At 42.6% G+C, this 26,830-nt stretch overlaps 1 protein-coding gene across 5 annotated transcripts; it reads right to left on the minus strand.

The window, feature by feature from the left end:
• Positions 1-3,795: 3,795 nt before the first annotated feature.
• On the minus strand, positions 3,796-26,278 carry lrrc61 (leucine rich repeat containing 61). 5 transcript variants are annotated; one of them, XR_011675467.1, is made up of 10 exons: positions 25,498-26,276; positions 17,773-17,865; positions 16,888-17,034; positions 16,524-16,584; positions 11,597-11,682; positions 7,548-7,613; positions 7,381-7,449; positions 5,023-5,148; positions 4,396-4,573; positions 3,796-3,923 (listed from the first exon to the last, which is right to left on the minus strand). XR_011675467.1 is itself a non-coding variant. In XM_071405116.1 (9 exons), exons 1-9 carry the CDS (start codon positions 25,526-25,528, stop codon positions 4,467-4,469), a joined length of 789 nt encoding a protein of 262 aa, XP_071261217.1. In that variant the 5' UTR covers positions 25,529-26,278; the 3' UTR covers positions 3,796-4,466. The 5 variants fall into 5 exon arrangements, 3 of the variants coding, with proteins under 3 accessions (XP_071261217.1, XP_071261218.1, XP_071261216.1); XR_011675466.1 differs by having other exon boundaries at positions 17,767-17,865; positions 25,498-26,274; XM_071405116.1 differs by having other exon boundaries at positions 3,796-4,573; positions 16,524-16,581; positions 17,767-17,865; positions 25,498-26,278.
• Positions 26,279-26,830: the final 552 nt, after the last annotated feature.

The following is a 26,830-nucleotide window of genomic DNA, read 5'->3' on the forward strand; positions in this document are numbered from 1 at the left end:
AGGAGTCTGTAGAGGGTAGGAGTCTGTAGAGCTAGTCTGTAGAGGGTAGGAGTCTGTAGAGGGTAGGAGTCTGTAGAGGGTAGGAGTCTGTAGAGGGTAGGAGTCTGTAGAGGGTAGGAGTCTGTAGAGGGTAGGAGTCGGTAGAGGGTAGGAGTCTGTAGAGGGTAGAGGGTAGGAGTCTGTAGAGGGTAGGAGTCTGTAGAGGGTAGGAGTCTGTAGAGGGTAGAGGGTAGGAGTCTGTAGAGGGTAGGAGTCTGTAGAGGGTAGGAGTCTGTAGAGCTAGCCTGTAGAGGGAAGGAGTCTGTAGAGGGTAGGAGTCTGTAGAGGGTAGGAGTCTGTAGAGGGTAGGAGTCTGTAGAGGGTAGGAGTCTGTAGAGCTAGTCTGTAGAGGGTAGGAGTCGGTAGAGGGTAGGAGTCTGTAGAGGGTAGGAGTCTGTAGAGGGTAGACGTCTGTAGAGGGTAGACGTCTGTAGAGGGTAGACGTCTGTAGAGGGTAGACGTCTGTAGAGGGTAGACGTCTGTAGAGGGTAGGAGTCTGTAGAGGGTAGGAGTCTGTAGAGGGTAGGAGTCTGTAGAGGGTAGGAGTCTGTAGAGGGTAGGAGTCGGTAGAGGGTAGGTGTCTGTAGAGGGTAGAGGGTAGGAGTCTGTAGAGGGTAGGAGTCTGTAGAGGGTAGGAGTCTGTAGAGGGTAGGAGTCTGTAGAGGGTAGGAGTCGGTAGAGGGTAGGTGTCTGTAGAGGGTAGAGGGTAGGAGTCTGTAGAGGGTAGAGGGTAGGAGTCTGTAGAGGGTAGGAGTCTGTAGAGGGTAGGAGTCTGTAGAGGGTAGGAGTCTGTAGAGCTAGCCTGTAGAGGGTAGGAGTCTGTAGAGGGTAGGAGTCTGTAGAGGGTAGGAGTCTGTAGAGGGTAGGAGTCTGTAGAGGGTAGGAGTCTGTAGAGGGTAGGAGTCTGTAGAGGGTAGGAGGCTGTAGAGGGTAGGAGTCTGTAGAGGGTAGGAGTCTGTAGAGGGTAGGAGTCTGTAGAGGGTAGGAGTCTGTAGAGGGTAGGAGTCTGTAGAGGGTAGGAGTCTGTAGAGGGTAGGAGTCTGTAGAGGGTAGGAGTCTGTAGAGGGTAGGAGTCTGTAGAGGGTAGACGTCTGTAGAGGGTAGGAGTCTGTAGAGGGTAGACGTCTGTAGAGGGTAGAGGGTAGACGTCTGTAGAGGGTAGGAGTCTGTAGAGGGTAGAGGGTAGACGTCTGTAGAGGGTAGACGTCTGTAGAGGGTAGACGTCTGTAGAGGGTAGGAATCTGTAGAGGGTAGGAGTCTGTAGAGGGTAGGAGTCTGTAGAGGGTAGGAGTCTGTAGAGGGTAGGAGTCTGTAGATGGTAGGAGTCTGTAGAGGGTAGGAGTTGGTAGAGGGTAGGTGTCTGTAGAGGGTAGAGGGTAGGAGTCTGTAGAGGGTAGGAGTCTGTAGAGGGTAGGAGTCTGTAGAGGGTAGGAGTCTGTAGAGGGTAGGAGTCTGTAGAGGGTAGGAGTCTGTAGAGCTAGCCTGTAGAGGGTAGGAGTCTGTAGAGGGTAGGAGTCTGTAGAGGGTAGGAGTCTGTAGAGGGTAGGAGTCTGTAGAGGGTAGGAGTCTGTAGAGGGTAGGAGTCTGTAGAGGGTAGGAGGCTGTAGAGGGTAGGAGTCTGTAGAGGGTAGGAGTCTGTAGAGGGTAGACGTCTGTAGAGGGTAGACGTCTGTAGAGGGTAGAGGGTAGACGTCTGTAGAGGGTAGGAGTCTGTAGAGGGTAGAGGGTAGACGTCTGTAGAGGGTAGGAGTCTGTAGAGGGTAGGAGTCTGTAGAGGGTAGGAGTCTGTAGAGGGTAGGAGTCTGTAGAGGGTAGGAGTCGGTAGAGGGTAGGAGTCTGTAGAGGGTAGGAGTCGGTAGAGGGTAGGAGTCTGTAGAGGGTAGGAGTCTGTAGAGGGTAGGAGTCTGTAGAGGGTAGGAGTCGGTAGAGGGTAGGAGTCTGTAGAGGGTAGGAGTCTGTAGAGGGTAGGAGTCTGTAGAGGGTAGGAGCCTGTAGAGGATAGGAGCCTGTAGAGGGTAGGAGCCTGTAGAGGGTAGGAGCCTGTAGAGGGTAGGAGCCTGTAGAGGGTAGGAGTCTGTAGAGGGTAGGAGTCTGTAGAGGGTAGGAGTCTGTAGAGGGTAGACGTCTGTAGAGGGTAGACGTCTGTAGAGGGTAGACGTCTGTAGAGGGTAGACGTCTGTAGAGGGTAGGAGCCTGTAGAGGGTAGGAGCCGGTAGAGGGTAGGAGTCTGTAGAGGGTAGGAGTCTGTAGAGGGTAGGAGTCTGTAGAGGGTAGGAGTCTGTAGAGGGTAGGAGTCTGTAGAGCTAGCCTGTAGAGGGTAGGAGTCTAGAGGGTAGACGTCTGTAGAGGGTAGGAGTCTGTAGAGGGTAGGAGTCTGTAGAGGGTAGGAGTCTGTAGAGGGTAGGAGTCTGTAGAGGGTAGGAGTCTGTAGAGCTAACCTGTACCCTCTGTAGGCTACACAGGTAGGTAAACTCTTAGAAAAAAGGGTTCCAAAAAAGTCCCCATAGGAGAACCCTTTTTGGTTCCAGGTAAAACCTTCTGTGGAAAGGGTTCTACATGGAACCAAAAAGGGTTCTATGGGGCCAGCCGAAGAACCCTTTTCGGTTGTAGATAGTACCTTTTTTTCTAAGAGTGTAATATACTAGACTCAAGGGGGTAGGAGGCTTTTCATTGGCTAGACTAGACTCAAGGGGGTAGGAGGCTTTACATTGGCTAGACTAGACTCAAGGGGGTAGGAGGCTTTACATTGGCTAGACTAGACTCAAGGGGGTAGGAGGCTTTACATTGGCTAGACTAGACTCAAGGGGGTAGGAGGCTTTTCATTGGCTAGACTAGACTCAAGGGGTAGGAGGCTTTACATTGGCTAGACTAGACTCAAGGGGGTAGGAGGCTTTTCATTGGCTAGACTAGACTCAAGGGGGTAGGAGGCTTTTCATTGGCTAGACTAGACTCAAGGGGGTAGGAGGCTTTACATTGGCTAGACTAGACTCAAGGGGGTAGGAGGCTTTTCATTGGCTAGACTAGACTCAAGGGGGTAGGAGGCTTTTCATTGGCTAGACTAGACTCAAGGGGGTAGGAGGCTTTTCATTGGCTAGACTAGACTCAAGGGGGTAGGAGGCTTTACATTGGCTAGACTAGACTCAAGGGGGTAGGAGGCTTTTCATTGGCTAGACTAGACTCAAGAGGGTAGGAGGCTTTACATTGGCTAGACTAGACTCAAGGGGGTAGGAGGCTTTACATTGGCTAGACTAGACTCAAGGGGGTAGGAGGCTTTTCATTGGCTAGACTAGACTCAAGGGGGTAGGAGGCTTTTCATTGGCTAGACTAGACTCAAGGGGGTAGGAGGCTTTACATTGGCTAGACTAGACTCAAGGGGGTAGGAGGCTTTACATTGGCTAGACTAGACTCAAGGGGGTAGGAGGCTTTTCATTGGCTAGACTAGACTCAAGGGGGTAGGAGGCTTTTCATTGGCTAGACTAGACTCAAGAGGGTAGGAGGCTTTACATTGGCTAGACTAGACTCAAGGGGGTAGGAGGCTTTACATTGGCTAGACTAGACTCAAGGGTAGTTAAGTATCCTCTAGGTGTCACTATGTAGCACTGTCTGCAACGTAACGCTGAGCATGTCAAGGTTCTGGCACTGGTGCTGGGTCAAGTTCTGGCACTGGTGCTGGGTCAAGGTTCTGGCACTGGTGCTGGGTCAAGGTTCTGGCACTGGTGCTGGGTCAAGGTTCTGGCACTGGTGCTGGGTCAAGCATTCGGATATAAAACACCATTTAATACATGAAGCCATGACATTGTTTCATGTAAGTAACACATATCACACAAACACACTTCACAATCAATGTTGCCTGTTGTAAACGGCATTTTAAACAGTGTACTGCTCTGGTGCACATTTAAACAGTGTACTGCTTTGGTGCACATTTAAACAGTGTACTGCTTTGGTGCACATTTAAACAGTGTACTGCTCTGGTGCACATTTAAACAGTGTACTGCTCTGGTGCACATTTAAACAGTGTACTGCTTTGGTGCACATTTAAACAGTGTACTGCTTTGGTGCACATTTAAACAGTGTACTGCTTTGGTGCACATTTAAACAGTGTACTGCTTTGGTGCACATTTAAACAGTGTACTGCTTTGGTGCACATTTAAACAGTGTACTGCTTTGGTGCACATTTAAACAGTGTACTGCTTTGGTGCACATTTAAACAGTGTACTGCTTTGGTGCACATTTAAACAGTGTACTGCTTTGGTGCACATTTAAACAGTGTACTGTTTTGGTGCACATTTAAACAGTGTACTGCTTTGGTGCACATTTAAACAGTGTACTGCTTTGGTGCACATTTAAACAGTGTACTGCTCTGGTGCACATTTAAACAGTGTACTGCTCTGGTGCACATTTAAACAGTGTACTGTTTTGGTGCACATTTAAACAGTGTACTGCTTTGGCTGGTTCTTGAGGCTCAGAGATCTCTCCGTCTGTGAGATGACATGCGTTGCTCTGTTGTTCAGCAGTCTGCATTCATGAAGGACGTCTGTAGGGAGATCAAACACCAGGGGTTAGTTACATTTTCTCCAAGATTGTCAAACCCTAAATCAGGCCTTAGAAGAAAATGGGAAGCTCGTCAAATGTACAGTATTGTATTAGTCCACATACAGTCCATTTAAAGGGATACTTCAGGACGTTGGTAATGAGGCCCTTCATCTACAGAGGCAGATGAAACGGTGGGTACCATTTTTATGTCTCTGTGTGCAGTATGATGGAAGTCGTTTAGCGAGTCAATGCTAGTTAGCTACTTTCTTCAAACTGAACGCAGAGACATACAAATGGTTTCCATGGTTTCCATCTGCCTCTGGGGAAGTAGATGAAGGGCCGTATTACCAACGTCCTGAAGTATCCATTAAACATTTACATTTTATTCATTTAGTAGACACTCGTATCCAGAGTGCATAAATGTTCATAATAACATGGATTAATTCTTACCATTGAACTGTTTGTAGGCCTCGTCTATAATGGCGTTGTTGGATCTCTTGATTTCCCAGAAGTCGTTGTCGACCCAGGGCTTACAGCCAGGCAGCTCTGGTAACTGGCCATTCCTATAGAAACCAGCTGAACAGGGACATAAGAGAACCTTCTGGGTCAAACACTATTTTACCGTTTTCAAATATACAGTACCTTCAGAAAGAATTCACACCCATGGACTTTTTCCACATTTTGTTGTTACAGCCTGATTTTTTTAAATGACTACCTCATCTCTGTATCCCACACACACAATTATCTGTAAGGTCCCTCAGTCGAGCAGTGAATTTCAAACACAAATTCAAGCACAAAAACCAGGGAGGTTTTCCAATGCCTGCACCACCCGATGTCACAGGAAGACCATAAAGATCATCAAGGACAACAACCACCCGAGCCACTGCCTGTTCACCCCGCTATCATCCAGAAGGCGAGGTCAGTACAGGTGCATCAAAGCAGGGACCGAGAGATTGAAAAACAGCTTCTATCTCAAGGCCATCAGACTGTTAAACAGCCACCACTAACATTTAGCGGCCGCTGCCAACATACTGACTCAACTCCAGCCACTTTAATAATGTAAAAAGGGATGTAATACATGTATCACTAGCCACTTTAAACAATTCCACTTTTATATGTTTACATACCCTACAGTACTCATCTCATATGTATATACTGTACTCTATACCATCTACTGCATCTTGCCTATGCTGTTCTGTACCATCACTCATTCATATATTTTTATGTACATATTCTTTATCCCTTTACACTTGTGTGTATAAGGTAGTAGTTGTGAAATTGTTAGGTTAGATTACTCATTGGTTATTACTGCATTGTCGGAACTAGAAGCACAAGCATTTCACTACACTCGCATTAACACCTGCTAACCATGTGTATGTGACAAATAACATTTGATTTAAGAACTGTGGAGTTTTTCAGGATAAAAAAGAAACAGAAACGAGCTAAGCACAGGCAAAATCCTAGAGTAAAACCTTGTTCAGTCTGCTTTCTACCAGACAATGGGAGATGAATTCACCTTTCAGCAGAACAATAACCTAAAACACAAGGCCAAATCTACACTGGAGTTCCTTACCAAGAAGACAGTGAATGTTCCGGAGTGCCAGTTACAGTTTTGACTGAAATCTGCTTGAAAAATCTATGGCAAGACTTGACAGAGCTTGAAGAATTGTCAAAAATATTGTGCAATGCTCTTAGAGACTTACCCAGAAAGACTCACAGCTGTAATCACTCTTAGAGACTTACCCAGAAAGACTCACAGCTGTAATCACTCTTAGAGACTTACCCAGGAAGACTCACAGCTGTAATCACTCTTAGAGACTTACCCAGAAAGACTCACAGCTGTAATCACTCTTAGAGACTTACCCAGAAAGACTCACAGCTGTAATCACTCTTAGAGACTTACCCAGGAAGACTCACAGCTGTAATCACTCTTAGAGACTTACCCAGAAAGACTCACAGCTGTAATCACTCTTAGAGACTTACCCAGAAAGACTCACAGCTGTAATCACTCTTAGAGACTTACCCAGAAAGACTCACAGCTGTAATCACTCTTAGAGACTTACCCAGAAAGACTCACAGCTGTAATCACTCTTAGAGACTTACCCAGAAAGACTCACAGCTGTAATCACTGCCATTAACATGCCTTGACTCAGGGTTGTGAATACTTATGTAAATGAGATATTTATGTATTTTATTTTCAATACATCTGCTAAAATTGTATTGTGTGTAGATGGGTGAGAAAGTATATTTAATCAATTTGAATTCAGGCTGTAACAACAGAATGTGTAATAAGTCGAGGGGTTTGAATACTTCCTGAAGGCACCGTAACTTCAGCAAGGAGCATATGTTCACTCCATTTCAATATTTTAGTTGTTTTATTTGACCTTTATTTAACTAGGCAAGTCAGTTAAGAACTAATTCTAATTTACAATTATGGCCTACTAAAAGGCAAAAGGCCTCCTGCAGAGACGAGGGCTGGGATTAAAAATATAGGACAAAACACATCACGACAAGAGAGAACACAACACTACATAAAGAGAGACCTAAGACAACAACATAGCAAGGCAGCGACACATGACAACATGGTAGCAATACTACATGGTAGCAATACTACATGGTAGTAGGACAAAACATGGAACAAACATTATTGGGCACAGACAACAGCACAAAGGCAAGAAGGTAGAGACAACAATACACTTTTGAGCAGCTAAAAGTGTAATCTCAGATCGAGTCAAAGAGATGCAAATATACAATGACCTTCTCTGTTCTGAAAATGTCTAATAGTTTCAAGCTGATTGAAATAAATACCTTTGATAGTTTCATCAATGTCTTTGCATAATTTATATAAGTCACTCCCACGTCCAACCACTCTTTCACCTAAAACAGAGCATTGAGCAGGACAGATCATTGTTACTTGACAAACAATATGCTATAAAACCTTTAATGAAACATGTTATTAATATAAAATGTCTCACCATCCAACACTCTGATGTTTGGGAACATCTCCAGGAGAATGTTCCTGTAGGACGAGTTCTTACAAACTAAAAACCCAATCAGATGTCAGTATATAAACAGAACCAGATGTCACTGTATAAACCCAATCAGATGTCAGTCTATAAACAGAACCAGATGCTGTCAGTCTATAAACAGAACCAGATGCTGTCAGTCTATAAACAGAACCAGATGATGTCAGTATATAAACAGAACCAGATGATGTCAGTCTATAAACAGAACCAGATGATGTCAGTCTATAAACCCAACCAGATGATGTCAGTCTATAAACAGAACCAGATGATGTCAGTCTATAAACAGAACCAGATGATGTCAGTCTATAAACAGAACCAGATGATGTCAGTCTATAAACAGAACCAGATGATGTCAGTCTATAAACAGAACCAGATGATGTCAGTCTATAAACAGAACCAGATGATGTCAGTCTATAAACAGAACCAGATGATGTCAGTCTATAAACAGAACCAGATGATGTCAGTCTATAAACAGAACCAGATGATGTCAGTCTATAAACAGAACCAGGTGATGTCAGTCTATAAACAGAACCAGATGATGTCAGTCTATAAACAGAACCAGATGATGTCAGTCTATAAACAGAACCAGATGATGTCAGTCTATAAACAGAACCAGATGATGTCAGTCTATAAACAGAACCAGATGATGTCAGTATATAAACAGAACCAGATGATGTCAGTATATAAACAGAACCAGATGATGTCAGTCTATAAACAGAACCAGATGATGTCAGTCTATAAACAGAACCAGATGATGTCAGTCTATAAACAGAACCAGATGATGTCAGTCTATAAACAGAACCAGATGACGTCAGTCTATAAACAGAACCAGATGACGTCAGTCTATAAACAGAACCAGATGACGTCAGTCTATAAACAGAACCAGATGACGTCAGTCTATAAACAGAACCAGATGACGTCAGTCTATAAACAGAACCAGATGACGTCAGTCTATAAACAGAACCAGATGATGTCAGTCTATAAACAGAACCAGATGATGTCAGTCTATAAACAGAACCAGATGATGTCAGTCTATAAACAGAACCAGATGATGTCGGTCTATAAACAGAACCAGATGATGTCAGTCTATAAACAGAACCAGATGATGTCAGTCTATAAACAGAACCAGATGATGTCAGTCTATAAACAGAACCAGATGATGTCAGTCTATAAACAGAACCAGATGATGTCAGTCTATAAACAGAACCAGATGATGTCAGTCTATAAACAGAACCAGATGATGTCAGTCTATAAACAGAACCAGATGATGTCGGTCTATAAACAGAACCAGATGATGTCGGTCTATAAACAGAACCAGATGATGTCAGTCTATAAACAGAACCAGATGATGTCAGTCTATAAACAGAACCAGATGATGTCAGTCTATAAACAGAACCAGATGATGTCAGTCTATAAACAGAACCAGATGATGTCGGTCTATAAACAGAACCAGATGATGTCAGTCTATAAACAGAGCCAGATGATGTCAGTCTATAAACAGAACCAGATGCTGTCAGTATATAAACAGAACCAGATGATGTCAGTCTATAAACAGAACCAGATGATGTCAGTCTATAAACAGAACCAGATGATGTCAGTCTATAAACAGAACCAGGTGATGTCAGTCTATAAACAGAACCAGGTGATGTCAGTCTATAAACCCAACCAGATGATGTCAGTCTATAAACAGAGCCAGATGATGTCAGTCTATAAACAGAACCAGATGCTGTCAGTCTATAAACAGAACCAGATGATGTCAGTCTATAAACAGAACCAGATGATGTCAGTCTATAAACAGAACCAGGTGATGTCAGTCTATAAACCCAACCAGGTGATGTCAGTCTATAAACAGAACCAGGTGATGTCAGTCTATAAACCCAACCAGATGATGTCAGTCTATAAACCCAACCAGATGACGTCAGTCTGTAAACAGAACCAGATGACGTCAGTCTGTAAACAGAACCAGATGATGTCAGTCTATAAACAGAACCAGATGATGTCAGTCTATAAACAGAACCAGATGATGTCAGTCTATAAACAGAACCAGATGATGTCAGTCTATAAACAGAACCAGATGATGTCAGTCTATAAACAGAACCAGATGATGTCAGTCTATAAACAGAACCAGATGATGTCGGTCTATAAACAGAACCAGATGATGTCGGTCTATAAACAGAACCAGATGATGTCAGTCTATAAACAGAACCAGATGATGTCAGTCTATAAACAGAACCAGATGATGTCAGTCTATAAACAGAGCCAGATGATGTCAGTCTATAAACAGAGCCAGATGATGTCAGTCTATAAACAGAACCAGATGATGTCAGTCTATAAACAGAACCAGATGATGTCAGTCTATAAACAGAACCAGATGATGTCAGTATATAAACAGAACCAGATGATGTCAGTCTATAAACAGAACCAGATGATGTCAGTCTATAAACAGAACCAGATGATGTCAGTCTATAAACAGAGCCAGATGATGTCAGTCTATAAACAGAACCAGGTGATGTCAGTCTATAAACAGAACCAGATGATGTCAGTCTATAAACAGAACCAGATGATGTCAGTCTATAAACAGAGCCAGATGATGTCAGTCTATAAACAGAACCAGATGATGTCAGTCTATAAACAGAACCAGATGATGTCAGTCTATAAACAGAACCAGATGATGTCAGTCTATAAACAGAACCAGATGATGTCAGTATATAAACAGAACCAGATGATGTCAGTCTATAAACAGAACCAGATGATGTCAGTCTATAAACAGAACCAGATGATGTCTGTATATAAACAGAACCAGATGATGTCAGTCTATAAACAGAACCAGATGATGTCAGTCTATAAACAGAACCAGGTGATGTCAGTCTATAAACAGAACCAGATGATGTCAGTCTATAAACAGAACCAGATGATGTCAGTCTATAAACAGAGCCAGATGTCAGTCTATAAACAGAGCCAGATGTCAGTCTATAAACAGAGCCAGATGATGTCAGTCTATAAACAGAACCAGATGATGTCAGTCTATAAACAGAACCAGATGATGTCAGTCTATAAACAGAACCAGATGATGTCAGTATATAAACAGAACCAGATGATGTCAGTCTATAAACAGAACCAGATGATGTCAGTCTATAAACAGAGCCAGATGATGTCAGTCTATAAACAGAGCCAGATGATGTCAGTCTATAAACAGAACCAGATGATGTCAGTCTATAAACAGAACCAGATGATGTCAGTCTATAAACAGAACCAGATGATGTCAGTCTATAAACAGAGCCAGATGATGTCAGTCTATAAACAGAACCAGATGATGTCAGTCTATAAACAGAACCAGATGATGTCAGTCTATAAACAGAACCAGATAATGTCAGTCTATAAACAGAACCAGGTGATGTCAGTCTATAAACCCAACCAGATGATGTCAGTCTATAAACAGAACCAGATGATGTCAGTCTATAAACCCAACCAGATGATGTCAGTCTATAAACCCAACCAGATGATGTCAGTCTATAAACAGAACCAGATGATGTGAGTCTATAAACCCAACCAGATGATGTCAGTCTATAAACCCAACCAGGTGATGTCAGTCTATAAACCCAACCAGGTGATGTCAGTCTATAAACCCAGCCAGGTGATGTCAGTCTATAAACAGAACCAGGTGATGTCAGTCTATAAACCCAACCAGATGATGTCAGTCTATAAACCCAACCAGGTGATGTCAGTCTATAAACCCAACCAGGTGATGTCAGTCTATAAACCCAACCAGATGATGTCAGTCTATAAACAGAACCAGGTGATGTCAGTCTATAAACAGAACCAGATGATGTCAGTCTATAAACCCAACCAGATGATGTCAGTCTATAAACCACACCAGATGATGTCAGTCTATAAACCACACCAGATGATGTCAGTCTATAAACCCAACCAGGTGATGTTGTCGTAGTGCACTAGTTAATAGTTTCTAAAAAACATCTGAATGGAATGGAATGACTCACCTGGGTTGGTGTAATTATAGGTGTTGTCTTTCAGACGAATATTCTCCAGCTTCCTCAACGACTGAAGGCAGTGGATGTTGTCAATACTGTTGATGATTAAAAACAAAGTTTAATTTCCCAAAAAGCCTCCAGACTGATCATTCTAAAGCAAGAGGTTTTAAGACAATGAATGATGCTCAACCATACCATGTTATTGGTACTACACTGTTATTAGACCTGTTACTAGACCTAAACTGTTATGGACCTGTTATTAGACCTGTTATTAGACCTGTTATTGGACCTGTTATTAGACCTGTTATTGGACCTGTTATTAGACCTGTTATTAGACCTGTTATTAGACCTGTTATTGGACCTGTTATTAGACCTGTTATTAGACCTGTTATTAGACCTGTTATTAGACCTGTTATTGGACCTGTTATTAGTCCTGTTATTAGTCCTGTTATTAGACCTGTTATTAGACCTGTTATTAGACCTGTTATTGGACCTATTATTGGACCTGTTATTGGACCTGTTATTAGACCTGTTATTAGACCTGTTATTAGTCCTGTTATTGGACCTGTTATTAGACCTACACTGTTATTAGACCTGTTATTAGACCTGTTATTGGACCTGTTATTAGACCTGTTATTAGACCTGTTATTAGACCTGTTATTAGACCTGTTAGACCTAAACTGTTATGGACCTGTTATTAGACCTGTTATTCGACCTGTTATTAGACCTACACTGTTATTAGACCTGTTATTAGACCTGTTATTAGACCTGTTATTAGACCTGTTATTAGTCCTGTTATTAGACCTGTTATTAGACCTGTTATTAGACCTGTTATTAGACCTGTTATTGGACCTGTTATTAGACCTGTTATTAGACCTACACTGTTATGGACCTGTTATTAGACCTGTTATTAGACCTGTTATTAGACCTGTTATTAGACCTACACTGTTATTAGACCTGTTATTGGACCAGTTATTAGACCTGTTATTAGACCTGTTACTAGACCTGTTATTAGACCTGTTATTAGACCTGTTATTAGACCTGTTATTAGACCTACACTGTTACTAGACCTACACTGTTATTAGACCTGTTATTAGACCTGTTATTAGACCTGTTATTGGACCAGTTATTAGACCTGTTATTAGACCTACACTGTTATGGACCTGTTATTAGACCTGTTATTAGACCTGTTATTAGACCTGTTATTAGACCTACACTGTTATTAGACCTGTTATTGGACCAGTTATTAGACCTGTTATTAGACCTGTTATTAGACCTGTTACTAGACCTGTTATTAGACCTGTTATTAGACCTGTTACTAGACCTACACTGTTATTAGACCTGTTATTAGACCTGTTATTAGACCTGTTATTAGACCTGTTATTAGAACTACACTGTTATTAGACCTGTTATTAGACCTGTTATTAGACCTGTTATTAGACCTGTTATTAGACCTGTTATTAGACCTGTTATTAGACCTGTTATTAGACCTACACTGTTATTAGACCTGTTATTAGACCTGTTATTAGTCCTGTTATTAGACCTGTTATTAGACCTGTTATTGGACCTGTTATTGGACCTGTTATTGGACCTGTTATTAGACCTGTTATTAGACCTGTTATTAGACCTGTTATTGGACCTGTTATTAGACCTGTTATTAGACCTGTTATTAGACCTGTTATTAGACCTACACTGTTATTAGACCTGTTATTAGACCTGTTATTAGTCCTGTTATTAGACCTGTTATTAGACCTGTTATTGGACCTGTTATTGGACCTGTTATTAGACCTGTTATTAGACCTGTTATTAGACCTGTTATTGGACCTGTTATTAGACCTGTTATTAGACCTGTTATTAGACCTACACTGTTATTGGACCTGTTATTAGACCTGTTATTAGACCTGTTATTAGACCTGTTATTAGACCTACACTGTTATTGGACCTGTTATTAGACCTGTTATTAGACCTGTTATTAGACCTGTTATTAGTCCTGTTATTAGACCTGAAATTGGACCTGTTATTAGACCTGTTATTGGACCTGTTATTGGACCTGTTATTGGACCTGTTATTAGACCTGTTATTAGACCTGTTATTAGACCTGTTATTGGACCTGTTATGGACCTGTTATTGGACCTGTTATTAGACCTGTTATTAGACCTGTTATTAGACCTGTTATTAGACCTGTTATTAGTCCTGTTATTAGACCTGTTATTAGACCTGTTATTGGACCTGTTATTGGACCTGTTATTAGACCTGTTATTGGACCTGTTATTGGACCTGTTATTAGTCCTGTTATTAGACCTGTTATTGGACCTGTTATTGGACCTGTTATTGGACCTGTTATTAGACCTGTTATTGGACCTGTTATTGGACCTGTTATTAGACCTGTTATTAGACCTGTTATTAGACCTGTTATTAGACCTGTTATTGGACCTGTTATGGACCTGTTATTAGACCTGTTATTGGACCTGTTATTAGACCTGTTATTAGACCTGTTATTAGACCTGTTATTAGACCTGTTATTGGACCTGTTATTAGACCTACACTGTTATTAGACCTGTTATTAGTCCTGTTATTGGACCTGTTATTAGACCTACACTGTTATTAGACCTGTTATTAGACCTGTTATTAGACCTGTTATTAGACCTGGTATTAGTCCTGTTATTAGACCTGGTATTAGACCTGGTATTAGACCTGTTATTAGACCTGTTATTGTACCTGTTATTAGACCTGTTATTAGACCTGTTATTGGACCTGTTATTAGACCTGTTATTAGACCTGTTATTAGACCTGTTATTAGACCTGTTATTGGACCTGTTATTAGACCTGGTATTAGACCTGTTATTGGACCTGTTATTGGACCTGTTATTGGACCTGTTATTAGACCTGTTATTAGTCCTGTTATTGGACCTGTTATTAGACCTGTTATTAGACCTGTTATTAGACCTGTTATTAGACCTGTTATTGGACCTGTTATTAGTCCTGTTATTAGTCCTGTTATTAGACCTGTTATTAGACCTGTTATTAGACCTGTTATTGGACCTATTATTGGACCTGTTATTGGACCTGTTATTAGACCTGTTATTAGACCTGTTATTAGTCCTGTTATTGGACCTGTTATTAGACCTACACTGTTATTAGACCTGTTATTAGACCTGTTATTAGACCTGTTATTAGTCCTGTTATTAGACCTGTTATTAGACCTGTTATTAGTCCTGTTATTAGACCTGTTATTAGACCTGTTATTAGACCTGTTATTGGACCTGTTATTAGACCTGTTATTAGACCTGTTATTAGTCCTGTTATTAGACCTGTTATTGGACCTGTTATTAGACCTGTTATTATACCTGTTATTAGACGTGTTATTAGACCTGTTATTAGACCTGTTATTGGACCTGTTATTGGACCTGTTATTGGACCTGTTATTAGACCTGTTATTAGACCTGTTATTAGACCTGTTATTAGACCTAAACTGTTATTAGACCTGTTATTGGACCTGTTATTAGTCCTGTTATTAGACCTGTTATTGGACCTGTTATTAGACCTGTTATTGGACCTGTTATTGGACCTGTTATTAGACCTGTTATTAGACGTGTTATTAGACCTGTTATTAGACCTGTTATTAGACCTGTTATTAGACCTGTTATTAGACCTGTTATTGGACCTGTTATTAGTCCTGTTATTAGACCTGTTATTAGACCTGTTATTAGACCTGTTATTGGACCTGTTATTAGACCTGTTATTAGACCTGTTATTGGACCTGTTATTAGACCTGTTATTGGACCTGTTATTGGACCTGTTATTAGACCTGTTATTAGACCTGTTATTGGACCTGTTATTAGTCCTGTTATTAGTCCTGTTATTAGTCCTGTTATTAGACCTGTTATTAGACCTGTTATTGGACCTGTTATTGGACCTGTTATTAGACCTGTTATTAGACCTGTTATTAGACCTGTTATTAGACCTGTTATTGGACCTGTTATTAGACCTGTTATTGGACCTGTTATTAGTCCTGTTATTAGTCCTGTTATTAGTCCTGTTATTAGACCTGTTATTAGACCTGTTATTGGACCTGTTATTGGACCTGTTATTAGACCTGTTATTAGACCTGTTATTGGACCTGTTATTAGACCTGTTATTAGACCTGTTATTAGTCCTGTTATTAGTCCTGTTATTAGACCTGTTATTAGACCTGTTATTAGACCTGTTATTGGACCTGTTATTGGACCTGTTATTAGACCTGTTATTAGACCTGTTATTGGACCTGTTATTAGACCTGTTATTAGACCTGTTATTAGACCTGTTATTAGACCTGTTATTAGACCTGTTATTAGACCTGTTATTAGACCTACACTGATATTACACCTACATCGTTTATAGGCCTACACTTATCAGGCCTACACTGGTATCACAGTACTGTAAATAGTAAATACATATTTACCTGGATATGACATCACATTACTGTAACTAGTAAATACATATTTACCTGGAGATGACATCACATTACTGTAACTAGTAAATACATATTTACCTGGAGATGACATCACATTACTGTAACTAGTAAATACATATTTACCTGGAGATGACATCACATTACTGTAACTAGTAAATACATATTTACCTGGATATGACATCACATTACTGTAACTAGTAAATACATATTTACCTGGAGATGACATCACATTACTGTAACTAGTAAATACATATTTACCTGGATATGACATCACATTACTGTAACTAGTAAATACATATTTACCTGGATATGACATCACATTACTGTAACTAGTAAATACATATTTACCTGGATATGACATCACATTACTGTAACTAGTAAATACATATTTACCTGGATATGACATCACATTACTGTAACTAGTAAATACATATTTACCTGGATATGACATCACATTACTGTAACTAGTAAATACATATTTACCTGGATATGAGGTTCCCAGCCACATTCAGGCTCTGTAAACTGTCACAGCTGGAAATGTCTTCTGGAAGCAGACAAAACATAAAAACATTTCAAGCTGGAATCGTTAATGGAGAAACTGCCATGTTGGTTTGAGATATTACAACACCTCAGTCGGTCAACAAAACAATAAAGGCGTTAGGGCGACCAGTGGCGCCGTTTCCCCTCATGTGGATTTCATCTTTAAAGATCATAAACGGACCACCAACCGGACATCTCCACACCGTCACACTTGACCACATCTGTATTGTAATAGCACAATGGAAACAGAGAACGAATGCATCCCAGAACAGTTTCACATGCAGTTGTGTATTGTAGTATTCTATACCTAAGTTAGAGATCCTGTTGGCTGACACGTTGAGTATCTGTAGTAGTCTCAGAGAAGAGAGTGGAGCCAGGTTAGTGATGTTGTTACCAGACAGATCCAGTCTCTCCAGATTTATACAGTCCCCGATACAGCCTAGATCATAGATCCCTGGAGAACAGACAATCATAGGACACGCCCTCTTGTTACAAAACATTCACAACCAGCTGATCCTGGAAAACACACATAGCACACCACCACGTGTTAAACGAAAGGGTTTACAATCAAGCTCATGATGTGAAGCAGCCAAGATGAAGCTAGAGAGACTTGTGTTATTCTAGAGAGAAAGAAGTACGACGACAATAACAAACTCGTCTAGCTAGCGTCTGGTTCTGGCTAGATTAGAAACTGAAGTACGACAACATCAAACTCTTCTAGCTAGCGTCTGGTTCTGGCTAGATTAGAAACTGAAGTACGACAACTACAAACTCTTCTAGCTAGCGTCTGGTTCTGGCTAGATTAGAAACTGAAGTACGACAACATCAAACTCTTCTAGCTAGCGTCTGGTTCTGGCTAGATTAGAAACTGAAGTACGACAACAACTAACTCTTCTAGCTAGCGTCTGGTTCTGGCTAGATTAGAAACTGAAGTACGACAACTACAAACTCTTCTAGCTAGCGTCTGGTTCTGGCTAGATTAGAAACTGAAGTATGACAACAACAAACACTTCTAGCTAGTGTCTGGTTCTGGCTAGATTAGAAACTGAAGTATGACAACAAACTCTTCTAGCTAGCATCTGGTTCTGGCTAGATTAGAAACTGAAGTACGATAACAACAAACTCTTCTAGCTAGCGTCTGGTTCTGGCTAGATTACAAGGTGACAATGATGTCATCTGATTTTACCGAGACCTCGGAGCTTCAGGAACAGAATAGATTCCAGATCAAACTCTCCCGTCCGGGACTTCAGCAGCACAGCCGTCACCTTGGAGATTCTCTCGGTTTCTGGGATATAAAGGAGGAGAAGAAGATGATAAAACTAGTGTGTGAGTCAGAGATGATGTCTGCACTGGAACAACACTAGTTAACCTGTCTATTGTAGTCAGAGTGGAGGATATCAAATCAAATCTTATTTGTCACACGCGCCGAATACAACAGCTGTAGACTTTAGTGAAATGCTTACTTTCAAGCCCTTAACCAACAATGCAATTTTAAGAAAAATTAAGTAAAAGTTAAGTAAAAAAATTGAAAATATAAGTAACAAATAATTAAACAGCAGCAGTAAAATAACAATAGCGAGGCTATATACAGGGGGTACCAGTTAGTCGAGGTAATATGTACATGTAGAATTATTGAAGTCACTATGCATAAATAACAAACAGAGTAGCTGCAGCCGAAAATACGGGGGAGGGGGTGGGGCAAGTAGTCTGGGTGGCCCTTTGATTAGCTTTTCAGGAGTCTTATGGATTGGGGGTAGAAGCTGTTATGAAGCCTTTTGCACTCCGGTACCGCTTGTCGTGTGGTAGCAGAGAGAACAGTCTATGACTAGGGCCTTCCTCTGACACCGCCTGGTATAGAGGTCCTGGATGGCAGGAAGCTTGGCCCCAGTGATGTACTGGGCCATAAGCACTACCCTCTGTAGTGCCTTGCGGTCAGAGGACGAGCAGTTGCCATACCAGGTAGTGAAGCAACTAGTCAGGATGCTCTCGATGGTGCAGCTGTGGAACTTTTTGAGGATCTGAGGACCCATGCCAAATCTATTCAGTCTCCTGAAGGGGAATAGGCTTTGTCGTGCCCACTTCACGACTGTCTTGGTGTGTTTGGACCATGAAAGTTTGTTGGTGATGTGGACACCAAGGAACTTGAAGCTCTCAACCTGCTCCATTACAGCACCGTCGATGAGAATGGGGGCGTGCTCGGTCCTCCTTTACCTGTAGTCTACAATCATCTCCTTAGTCTTGATCACGTTGAGAGAGAGGTTGTTGTCCTGACACCACACAGCCGGTCTCTCTTGATGATGGTGTTGGAGTCGTGTCTGGCCATGCAGTCATGAGTGAACAGGGAGTACAGGAGGGGACTGAGCACGCACCCCTGAGGGGCCCCGTCTTGAGGATCAGCGTGGCGGATGTAAAGTCGTGGCCAAAAGTTGAGAATAACACAAATATGAATTTCCACAAAGTTACAGTTATAGACTGTTTTCTCTGCTACCGCACGGCAAGCGGTACCGGAGCGCCAAGTTGAGGACCAAGAGGCTCCTCAACAGCTTCTATCCCGAAGCCATAAGAATTCTGAACAATTAATAAAATCGCCACCGGACAATTTACATTGACCCCCTCCCCCCTTCCTTTTGTAAACTGCTGCTACTCGCTGTTTATTATCTATGCATAGTCACTTCACCCCCACCCCATGTACAAATTACCTCTACTAACATGTACCCCCGCACACTGACTCGGTACCGGTGCCCCCTGTATATAGCCTTGTTATTCTTATTGTGTTACTTTTTTAGTATTACTTTTTATTTTAGTATAATCGGTAAATATTTTCTTAACTCTTCTTGAACTGCACTGTTGGTGACAAATAAAGTTTGATTTGAGACTATGTGTGGAAAATGATTTAAGACAGACTCTCTCCAATACAACCCAACATTGCAGAGTTATGTGCATCCTTTCAAGCACATCCTTCTCATTAACCTGTGGTGAGTTATTCACCATTTTTGATGAACAAATAAGGTTTTATATGTAAGATGGTTAAATAAAGAGCAAAATGATTTATTATTATTATTATTTGTGCCCTGGTTCTATAAGAGCTCTTTGTCACTTCCCACGAGCCGGGTTGTGAAAAACACACACATTCTTATGTTTAATAAATGTACAGGTACAGCTGACCCTGGTGCTAGAGGGGATACGCTGACCCTGGTGCTAGAGGGGGTACAGCTGACCCTGGTGCTAGAGGGGGTACAGCTGACCCTGGTGCTAGAGGGGATACGCTGACCCTGGTGCTAGAGGGGGTACAGCTGACCCTGGTGCTAGAGGGGGTATGCTGACCTTGGTGCTAGAGGGGGTACAGCTGACCCTGGTGCTAGAGGGGGTACAGCTGACCCTGGTGCTAGAGGGGGTACAGCTGACCCTGGTGCTAGAGGGGGGACGCTGACCCTGGTGCTAGAGGGGGTACAGCTGACCCTGGTGCTAGAGGAGGTAAGCTGACCCTGGTGCTAGAGGGGGTACGCTGACCCTGGTGCTAGAGGGGGTACGCTGACCCTGGTGCTAGAGGGGGTACGCTGACCCTGGTGCTAGAGGGGGTACAGCTGACCCTGGTGCTAGAGGGGGTACAGCTGACCCTGGTGCTAGAGGGGGTAAGCTGACCCTGGTGCTAGAGGGGGTACGCTGACCCTGGTGCTAGAGGGGGTACAGATGACCCTGGTGCTAGAGGGGGTACAGCTGACCCTGGTGCTAGAGGGGGTACAGCTGACCCTGGTGCTAGAGGGGGTACGCTGACCCTGGTGCTAGAGGGGGTACAGCTGACCCTGGTGCTAGAGGGGGTACAGCTGACCCTGGTGCTAGAGGGGGTACAGCTGACCATGGTGCTAGAGGGGGTAAGCTGACCCTGGTGCTAGAGGGGGTACAGCTGACCCTGGTGCTAGAGGGGGTACGCTGACCCTGGTGCTAGAGGGGGTACAGCTGACCCTGGTGCTATAGGGGGTACGCTGACCCTGGTGCTAGAGGGGGTACGCTGACCCTGGTGCTAGAGGGGGTACAGCTGACCCTGGTGCTAGAGGGGGTACGCTGACCCTGGTGCTAGAGGGTTAACAAACTAAACCAGTCCATATGTTCAAACCCACAGTAGAGTACTGAGTACAGCACAGTGAGTAGAGCATAGTAGAGTACTGAGTACAGTACAGCGAATAGAGCACTGAGTACAGTACAGCGAGTAGAGTACAGTAGAGTACTGAGTACAGTACAGCGAGTAGAGTACAGTAGAGTACTGAGTACAGTACAGTACAGCGAGTAGAGCACAGTAGAGTACTGAGTACAGTACAGCGAATAGAGCACTGAGTACAGTACAGCGAGTAGAGTACAGTAGAGTACTGAGTACAGTACAGTACAGCGAGTAGAGCACAGTAGAGTACTGAGTACAGTACAGCGAGTAGAGTACAGTAGAGTACTGAGTACAGTACAGCACAGTGAGTAGAGCATAGTAGAGTACCGAGTACAGTACAGCGAGTAAAGTACAGTACTGAGTACAGTACAGTGAGTAGAGCACAGTAGAGTACTGAGTACAGTACAGTACAGCGAGTAGAGCACTGAGTACAGTACAGCGAGTAGAGCACAGTAGAGTACTGAATACAGTACAGCGAGTAGAGTACAGTAGAGTACTGAGTACAGTACAGCACAGTGAGTAGAGCACAGTAGAGTACTGAGTACAGTACAGCGAGTAGAGTACAGTAGAGTACTGAGTACAGTAGAGCACAGTGAGTAGAGCACAGTAGAGTACCGAGTACAGTACAGGGAGTAGAGTACAGTAGAGTACTGAGTACAGTACAGTACAGCGAGTAGAGCACAGTAGAGTACTGAGTACAGTACAGCGAGTAGAGTACAGTAGAGTACTGAGTACAGTACAGCACAGTGAGTAGAGCATAGTAGAGTACCGAGTACAGTACAGCGAGTAGAGTACAGTAGAGTACTGAGTACAGTACAGCGAGTAGAGCACAGTAGAGTACTGAGTACAGTACAGCGAGTAGAGTACAGTAGAGTACTGAGTACAGTACAGTACAGCGAGTAGAGCACTGAGTACAGTACAGCGAGTAGAGTACAGTAGAGTACTGAGTACAGTACAGTACAGCGAGTAGAGCACAGTAGAGTACTGAGTACAGTACAGCGAGTAGAGTACAGTAGAGTACTGAGTACAGTACAGCACAGTGAGTAGAGCATAGTAGAGTACCGAGTACAGTACAGCGAGTAGAGTACAGTAGAGTACTGAGTACAGTACAGCGAGTAGAGCACAGTAGAGTACTGAATACAGTACAGCGAGTAGAGTACAGTAGAGTACTGGGTACAGTACAGCACAGTGAGTAGAGCACAGTAGAGTACTGAGTACAGTACAGCGAGTAGAGTACAGTAGAGTACTGAGTACAGTAGAGCACAGTGAGTAGAGCACAGTAGAGTACCGAGTACAGTACAGGGAGTAGAGTACAGTAGAGTACTGAGTACAGTACAGTACAGCGAGTAGAGCACAGTAGAGTACAGTAGAGTACTGAGTACAGTACAGTACAGCGAGTAGAGCACAGTACTGAATACAGTACAGCGAGTAGAGTACAGTAGAGTACTGAATACAGTACAGCGAGTAGAGTACAGTAGAGTACTGAGTACAGTACAGTACAGCGAGTAGAGCACAGTAGAGTACTGAGTACAGTACAGCGAGTAGAGTACAGTAGAGTACTGAGTACAGTACAGCACAGTGAGTAGAGCACAGTAGAGTACCGAGTACAGTACAGCGAGTAGAGTACAGTACTGAGTACAGTACAGTGAGTAGAGCACAGTAGAGTACTGAGTACAGTACAGTACAGCGAGTAGAGCACAGTAGAGTACTGAGTACAGTACAGCGAGTAGAGTACAGTAGAGTACTGAGTACAGTACAGCACAGTGAGTAGAGCACAGTAGAGTACCGAGTACAGTACAGCGAGTAGAGTACAGTACTGAGAACAGCGAGTAGAGTACAGTAGAGTACCGAGTACAGTACAGTGAGTAGAGCACAGTAGAGTACCGAGTACAGTACAGCGAGTAGAGTACAGTAGAGTACTGAGTACAGTACAGCGAGTAGAGCACAGTAGAGTACTGAGTACAGTACAGCGAGTAGAGTACAGTAGAGTACTGAGTACAGTACAGTGAGTAGAGTACAGTAGAGTACTGAGTACAGTACAGTGAGTAGAGCACAGTAGAGTACCGAGTACAGTACAGCGAGTAGAGTACAGTAGAGTACTGAGTACAGTACAGCGAGTAGAGCACAGTAGAGTACTGAGTACAGTACAGCGAGTAGAGTAGAGCACAGTAGAGTACTGAGTACAGTACAGCGAGTAGAGCACTGAGTACAGTACAGCGAGTAGAGTACAGTAGAGTACTGAGTACAGTACAGTACAGCGAGTAGAGCACTGAGTACAGTACAGCGAGTAGAGTACAGTAGAGTACTGAGTACAGTACAGCGAGTAGAGCACAGTAGAGTACTGAGTACAGTACAGCGAGTAGAGTACAGTAGAGTACTGAGTACAGTACAGCGAGTAGAGTACAGTAGAGTACCGAGTACAGTACAGCGAGTAGAGTACAGTAGAGCACTGAGTACAGTACAGTGAGTAGAGTACTGAGTACAGTACAGCACTGTACAGTGAGCAGAGCTGATTGGTTAAAAAACACATTCCAGACAGTGTCTGTTTCACAAGTTACCACCGGCTAAATCTATTACGTTGAAATGTCTATTTACTCTGTTCCATCTGACTGCACAATCCACTGTCTCATCAGCCCAGCCAGGCAATTTATAACCTTTATCTCCACTATAAACATTATCTAGACATTCTCACATTTCTTTTAGACTAACATTTAGTTTACAACAGCGGAGATTTGTATAAACCTTGCTGTTTGTCTCTCTGACATTTGCAACATTCTTTCAATATTGAAATTGGATCTCCTGCCGTCCCGTAGTAAAGAACGTGAGTTGGGACGAGACACAGGCAGGGAGCGTTTTTCAGACAGTCAAAATCATGAATCAGCTGGCATCATTTTTATGGATATATTCAAATAAATGTGAATTGAAAAAAGGTCAAATGAAGTGCAGCTAGTTTGAAGTGATTGTGTTGTTGGCTGTGTTGTAGGCTGTGTTGTTGGCTGTGTTGTTGGCTGTGTTGTAGGCTGTGTTGTAGGCTGTGTTGTTGGCTGTGTTGTTGGCTGTGTTGTTGGCTGTGTTGTTGGCTGTGTTGTAGGCTGTGTTGTTGGCTGTGTTGTTGGCTGTGTTGTTGGCAAGCTCCTCTGAACTACAGTGTCCTGACGAAATTGCACCTGATTAGCTCATTGCTATGGATGTATCCAAATAAATGTCACTAGAAAACAGCTTAAACAAATGCAAATGCAACTACTTTGCCGTTATTCTGGCTGCACTTTTTGACGTGACTAAGTTAGCCGTAGTTGGCTAGCTAGCAAGCAAGGGATAATAATGTTGCCAGCGAGTATGGCAATGGAACGTTTAGAACGAACGACTGGGTCGCGGCTCTGGCAACCGAACCAATAGAACGAACGACTGGGTCGCGGCTCTGGCAACCGAACCAATAGAACGAACGACTGGGTCGCGGCTCTGGGAACCGAACCAATAGAACGATCGACTGGGTCGCGGCTCTGGCAACCGAACCAATAGAACGAACGACTGGGTCGCGGCTCTGGCAACCGAACCAATAGAACGAACGACCTTCCGGCTTGGGTAGCAACCCTAGATTTGTGTCTGAACTATATCTTGTGGAAGGATGAAATAGTAGAAATAAATTAATCAAATGAATGTGTAATGAAAATATGTCAAACATTATTTGAATATGTTGGTAACCCGTTGTATAAAAGTGATAATGCCCTCGAAACCAGTGTTTTGGAGGATATATTGGCAAGGTTTGCTGGCCCTCGACTTCGGCCTAATAACACCCGTGTCAATATATCCTCCAAACACCAGCTGCTTCAGCATTATCACATAAGTAGAGTACAGTACAATACAGTACAGGAAAGTACAGTATATGCTGTAGTAAACTATACTCTATTGTAGTCTGCTCTGTACTGAACTGCACAATGATGTCCAAACTTGTGAAACATGAGGACAATGACATTCAAACCCATTTTTATGCATTTTTGTGCAGTACAGATCAGAGACCCATGATGTAATTCCATTACCAGGTGCAAATCCACTTCACTCAATAACCAAAAGAGATTTGTTGAAAGTCAAGGTGTGATGTCATATCTGACACCCCATTCTTTCTGCACACGTCTTTGAATATTAATTCAGAGCATTTTGTTGGAAAACGTGTTGGCATAAAAACCTGAGGGGGATTTTACCATAATTCTGTTATCAAAGTCTACATTTGCACAGTCCTTCCACTAAATTGCTTTTTGTAACGTTTTCAGTGGAAATGTTAAAGTAGTCACTGTGAATAGAGTTGTATGGGTTGTTAAACTTTGAAATCAATGGTTGTTTGTCATACATTTTAATGTGAAACAAACGGAGTCAAAGCGTGATGCCGTTACCAGCTCCAAAAGAGTGCTGACTACTATTCTGTCTCGGGGCAAATAATGACATGAATTCATTGTAGCTTGCTGGTTACATGGCTAAGACTTAGCCTACGCGGCTACCAAGCAAATACAGAGCAATTCATGAATTATGAATGAGTGACTGTGGACGAATATGATACTGTATCAGTGATGGCTTAATAATCAACTAACCTTAAGGAAGAAAAGGTTGTTTGCTATCCGTTATGGTTCGGAATTACGTTAGTTGAGCTGGGTTTGTCAGATGATGATGCAGTAGCGTAACGTTAGCAAGTGGCTGTCCAGGCAGCAGGCTACTGTTGCTCTGTTATTGTTAGCTAGCAACAAGCCATCCATCTAGCTATGAACTCACCTTGATCTTTCATGTCTCTCTTTGAATCCATCCTTATATAGTTAGGTTAGTTAGCTCATGTACTGAACATCGAACTGGATAGTGATTTCTTTGGGAATTTTGAGTGAAATTGTCATCTGTCCTTGATTTTGCAGGACAGCTGACGACGGTAATGCTAGCCAGTGCAGCGCGCAGGTAACTACAGGATTAGCTAGCTAGCACGATGGCTAACATTATGCCTATTTGCACACTTGTTGGAAGCAAATGATTCCGCAAACGTTGCTACTCAGTTAAAACCGAAGCGAGCCACAATACACTATATTACTGTGTTCCAAAACGCGAATAAATGTAATGTTGACCTGACTTTGTGCGTTCGCAAAATCCCTCTGGCTATCCACTCCGACCAGAGCACTCTTCATCTGAGTATGCGAGAGCGCAGAATAACTGGTGAATTTACGAATGCGCAACGCCCGTTGAATATGACCGGTGTCAGTAAACGTCGGCCCCAAAAAATCTAAATGATTGCCAGCAGCACAAATACAGTCACCAACGCTCTAGATTACATTAACAACCTAACCAACTCTGCTGGGTAAGTAAAATGGTCAGCGTGTTCAGAAGTATTCTGTCACTTGTGTCTAGAAGTTGCTAGCAAGCTAGGCAATTTTAGACAATTAGCGTTAACTTGGACGCTGCGGTTGAGGTCAGCACGCTGGGACCAAGCCTACTCCTCGGCCTGAGTGTCCAGAGTGCGCCCTGAACGCCCCGAGAGAGAAACGCTCTGCATTTACGAACGCACCCTTAAAGATGACTCCCGGAAGACACGCACAGTTTGTTTTGATATTTCTATGGCAACGTAGCTATCATATACGCAAATCGCAAATGTTTCTTCAAAGCTGTCAACTCACCGCAGTTGTGTTCTGGAACTAGAAAAACGTGGCTACGTATCCTCTTTGAATTCTACTAATACACGGGGAAAACACGACTTAGCCTTTCTGCAGATGAAACAGGAACAATATTTACGTTTGAAAAATATATTTTTTGCAATCCAATGCTTGCGTGGGTGTTTGACAGACGCGCCTGGTGGTAGCTATAAGTTGTTGCAGGTACTATTCTGTCATCGGTGGTGGACAGCAGCCGGTGCTGAGACTCTCTGGAGGCTTTTTTATGTATTTTATTTCATCTTTATTTAACCAGGTAGGCCAGTTGAGAACAAGTTCTCATTTACAACTGCGACCTGGCCAAGATGAAGCAAAGCAGTGCGACACAAACAACAACACAGAAATAGAAATAAACAAACGTACAGTCAATAACACAAAATAAAATAAAAATAGAAAAATCTATGTACAGTGTGTGC

Source organism: Salvelinus alpinus, chromosome 6, assembly GCF_045679555.1.
Source record: "Salvelinus alpinus chromosome 6, SLU_Salpinus.1, whole genome shotgun sequence".
Classification (NCBI taxonomy): domain Eukaryota; kingdom Metazoa; phylum Chordata; class Actinopteri; order Salmoniformes; family Salmonidae; genus Salvelinus; species Salvelinus alpinus.

What these genes read in the sequence shown, in the direction of transcription:
- lrrc61 (XM_071405115.1), bottom strand. Translation starts at nt 25,528, where the DNA reads ATGGATTCAAAGAGAGACATGAAAGATCAAG. An exon ending in GCTGGGAACCTCATATCCAG is followed by an intron (nt 11,683 to 16,523) that starts GTAAATATGTAT and finishes AATCATCAACAG; the next exon opens with TATTGACAACATCCACTGCC. An exon ending in GGCCTACAAACAGTTCAATG is followed by an intron (nt 4,574 to 5,022) that starts GTAAGAATTAAT and finishes ATCTCCCTACAG; the next exon opens with ACGTCCTTCATGAATGCAGA.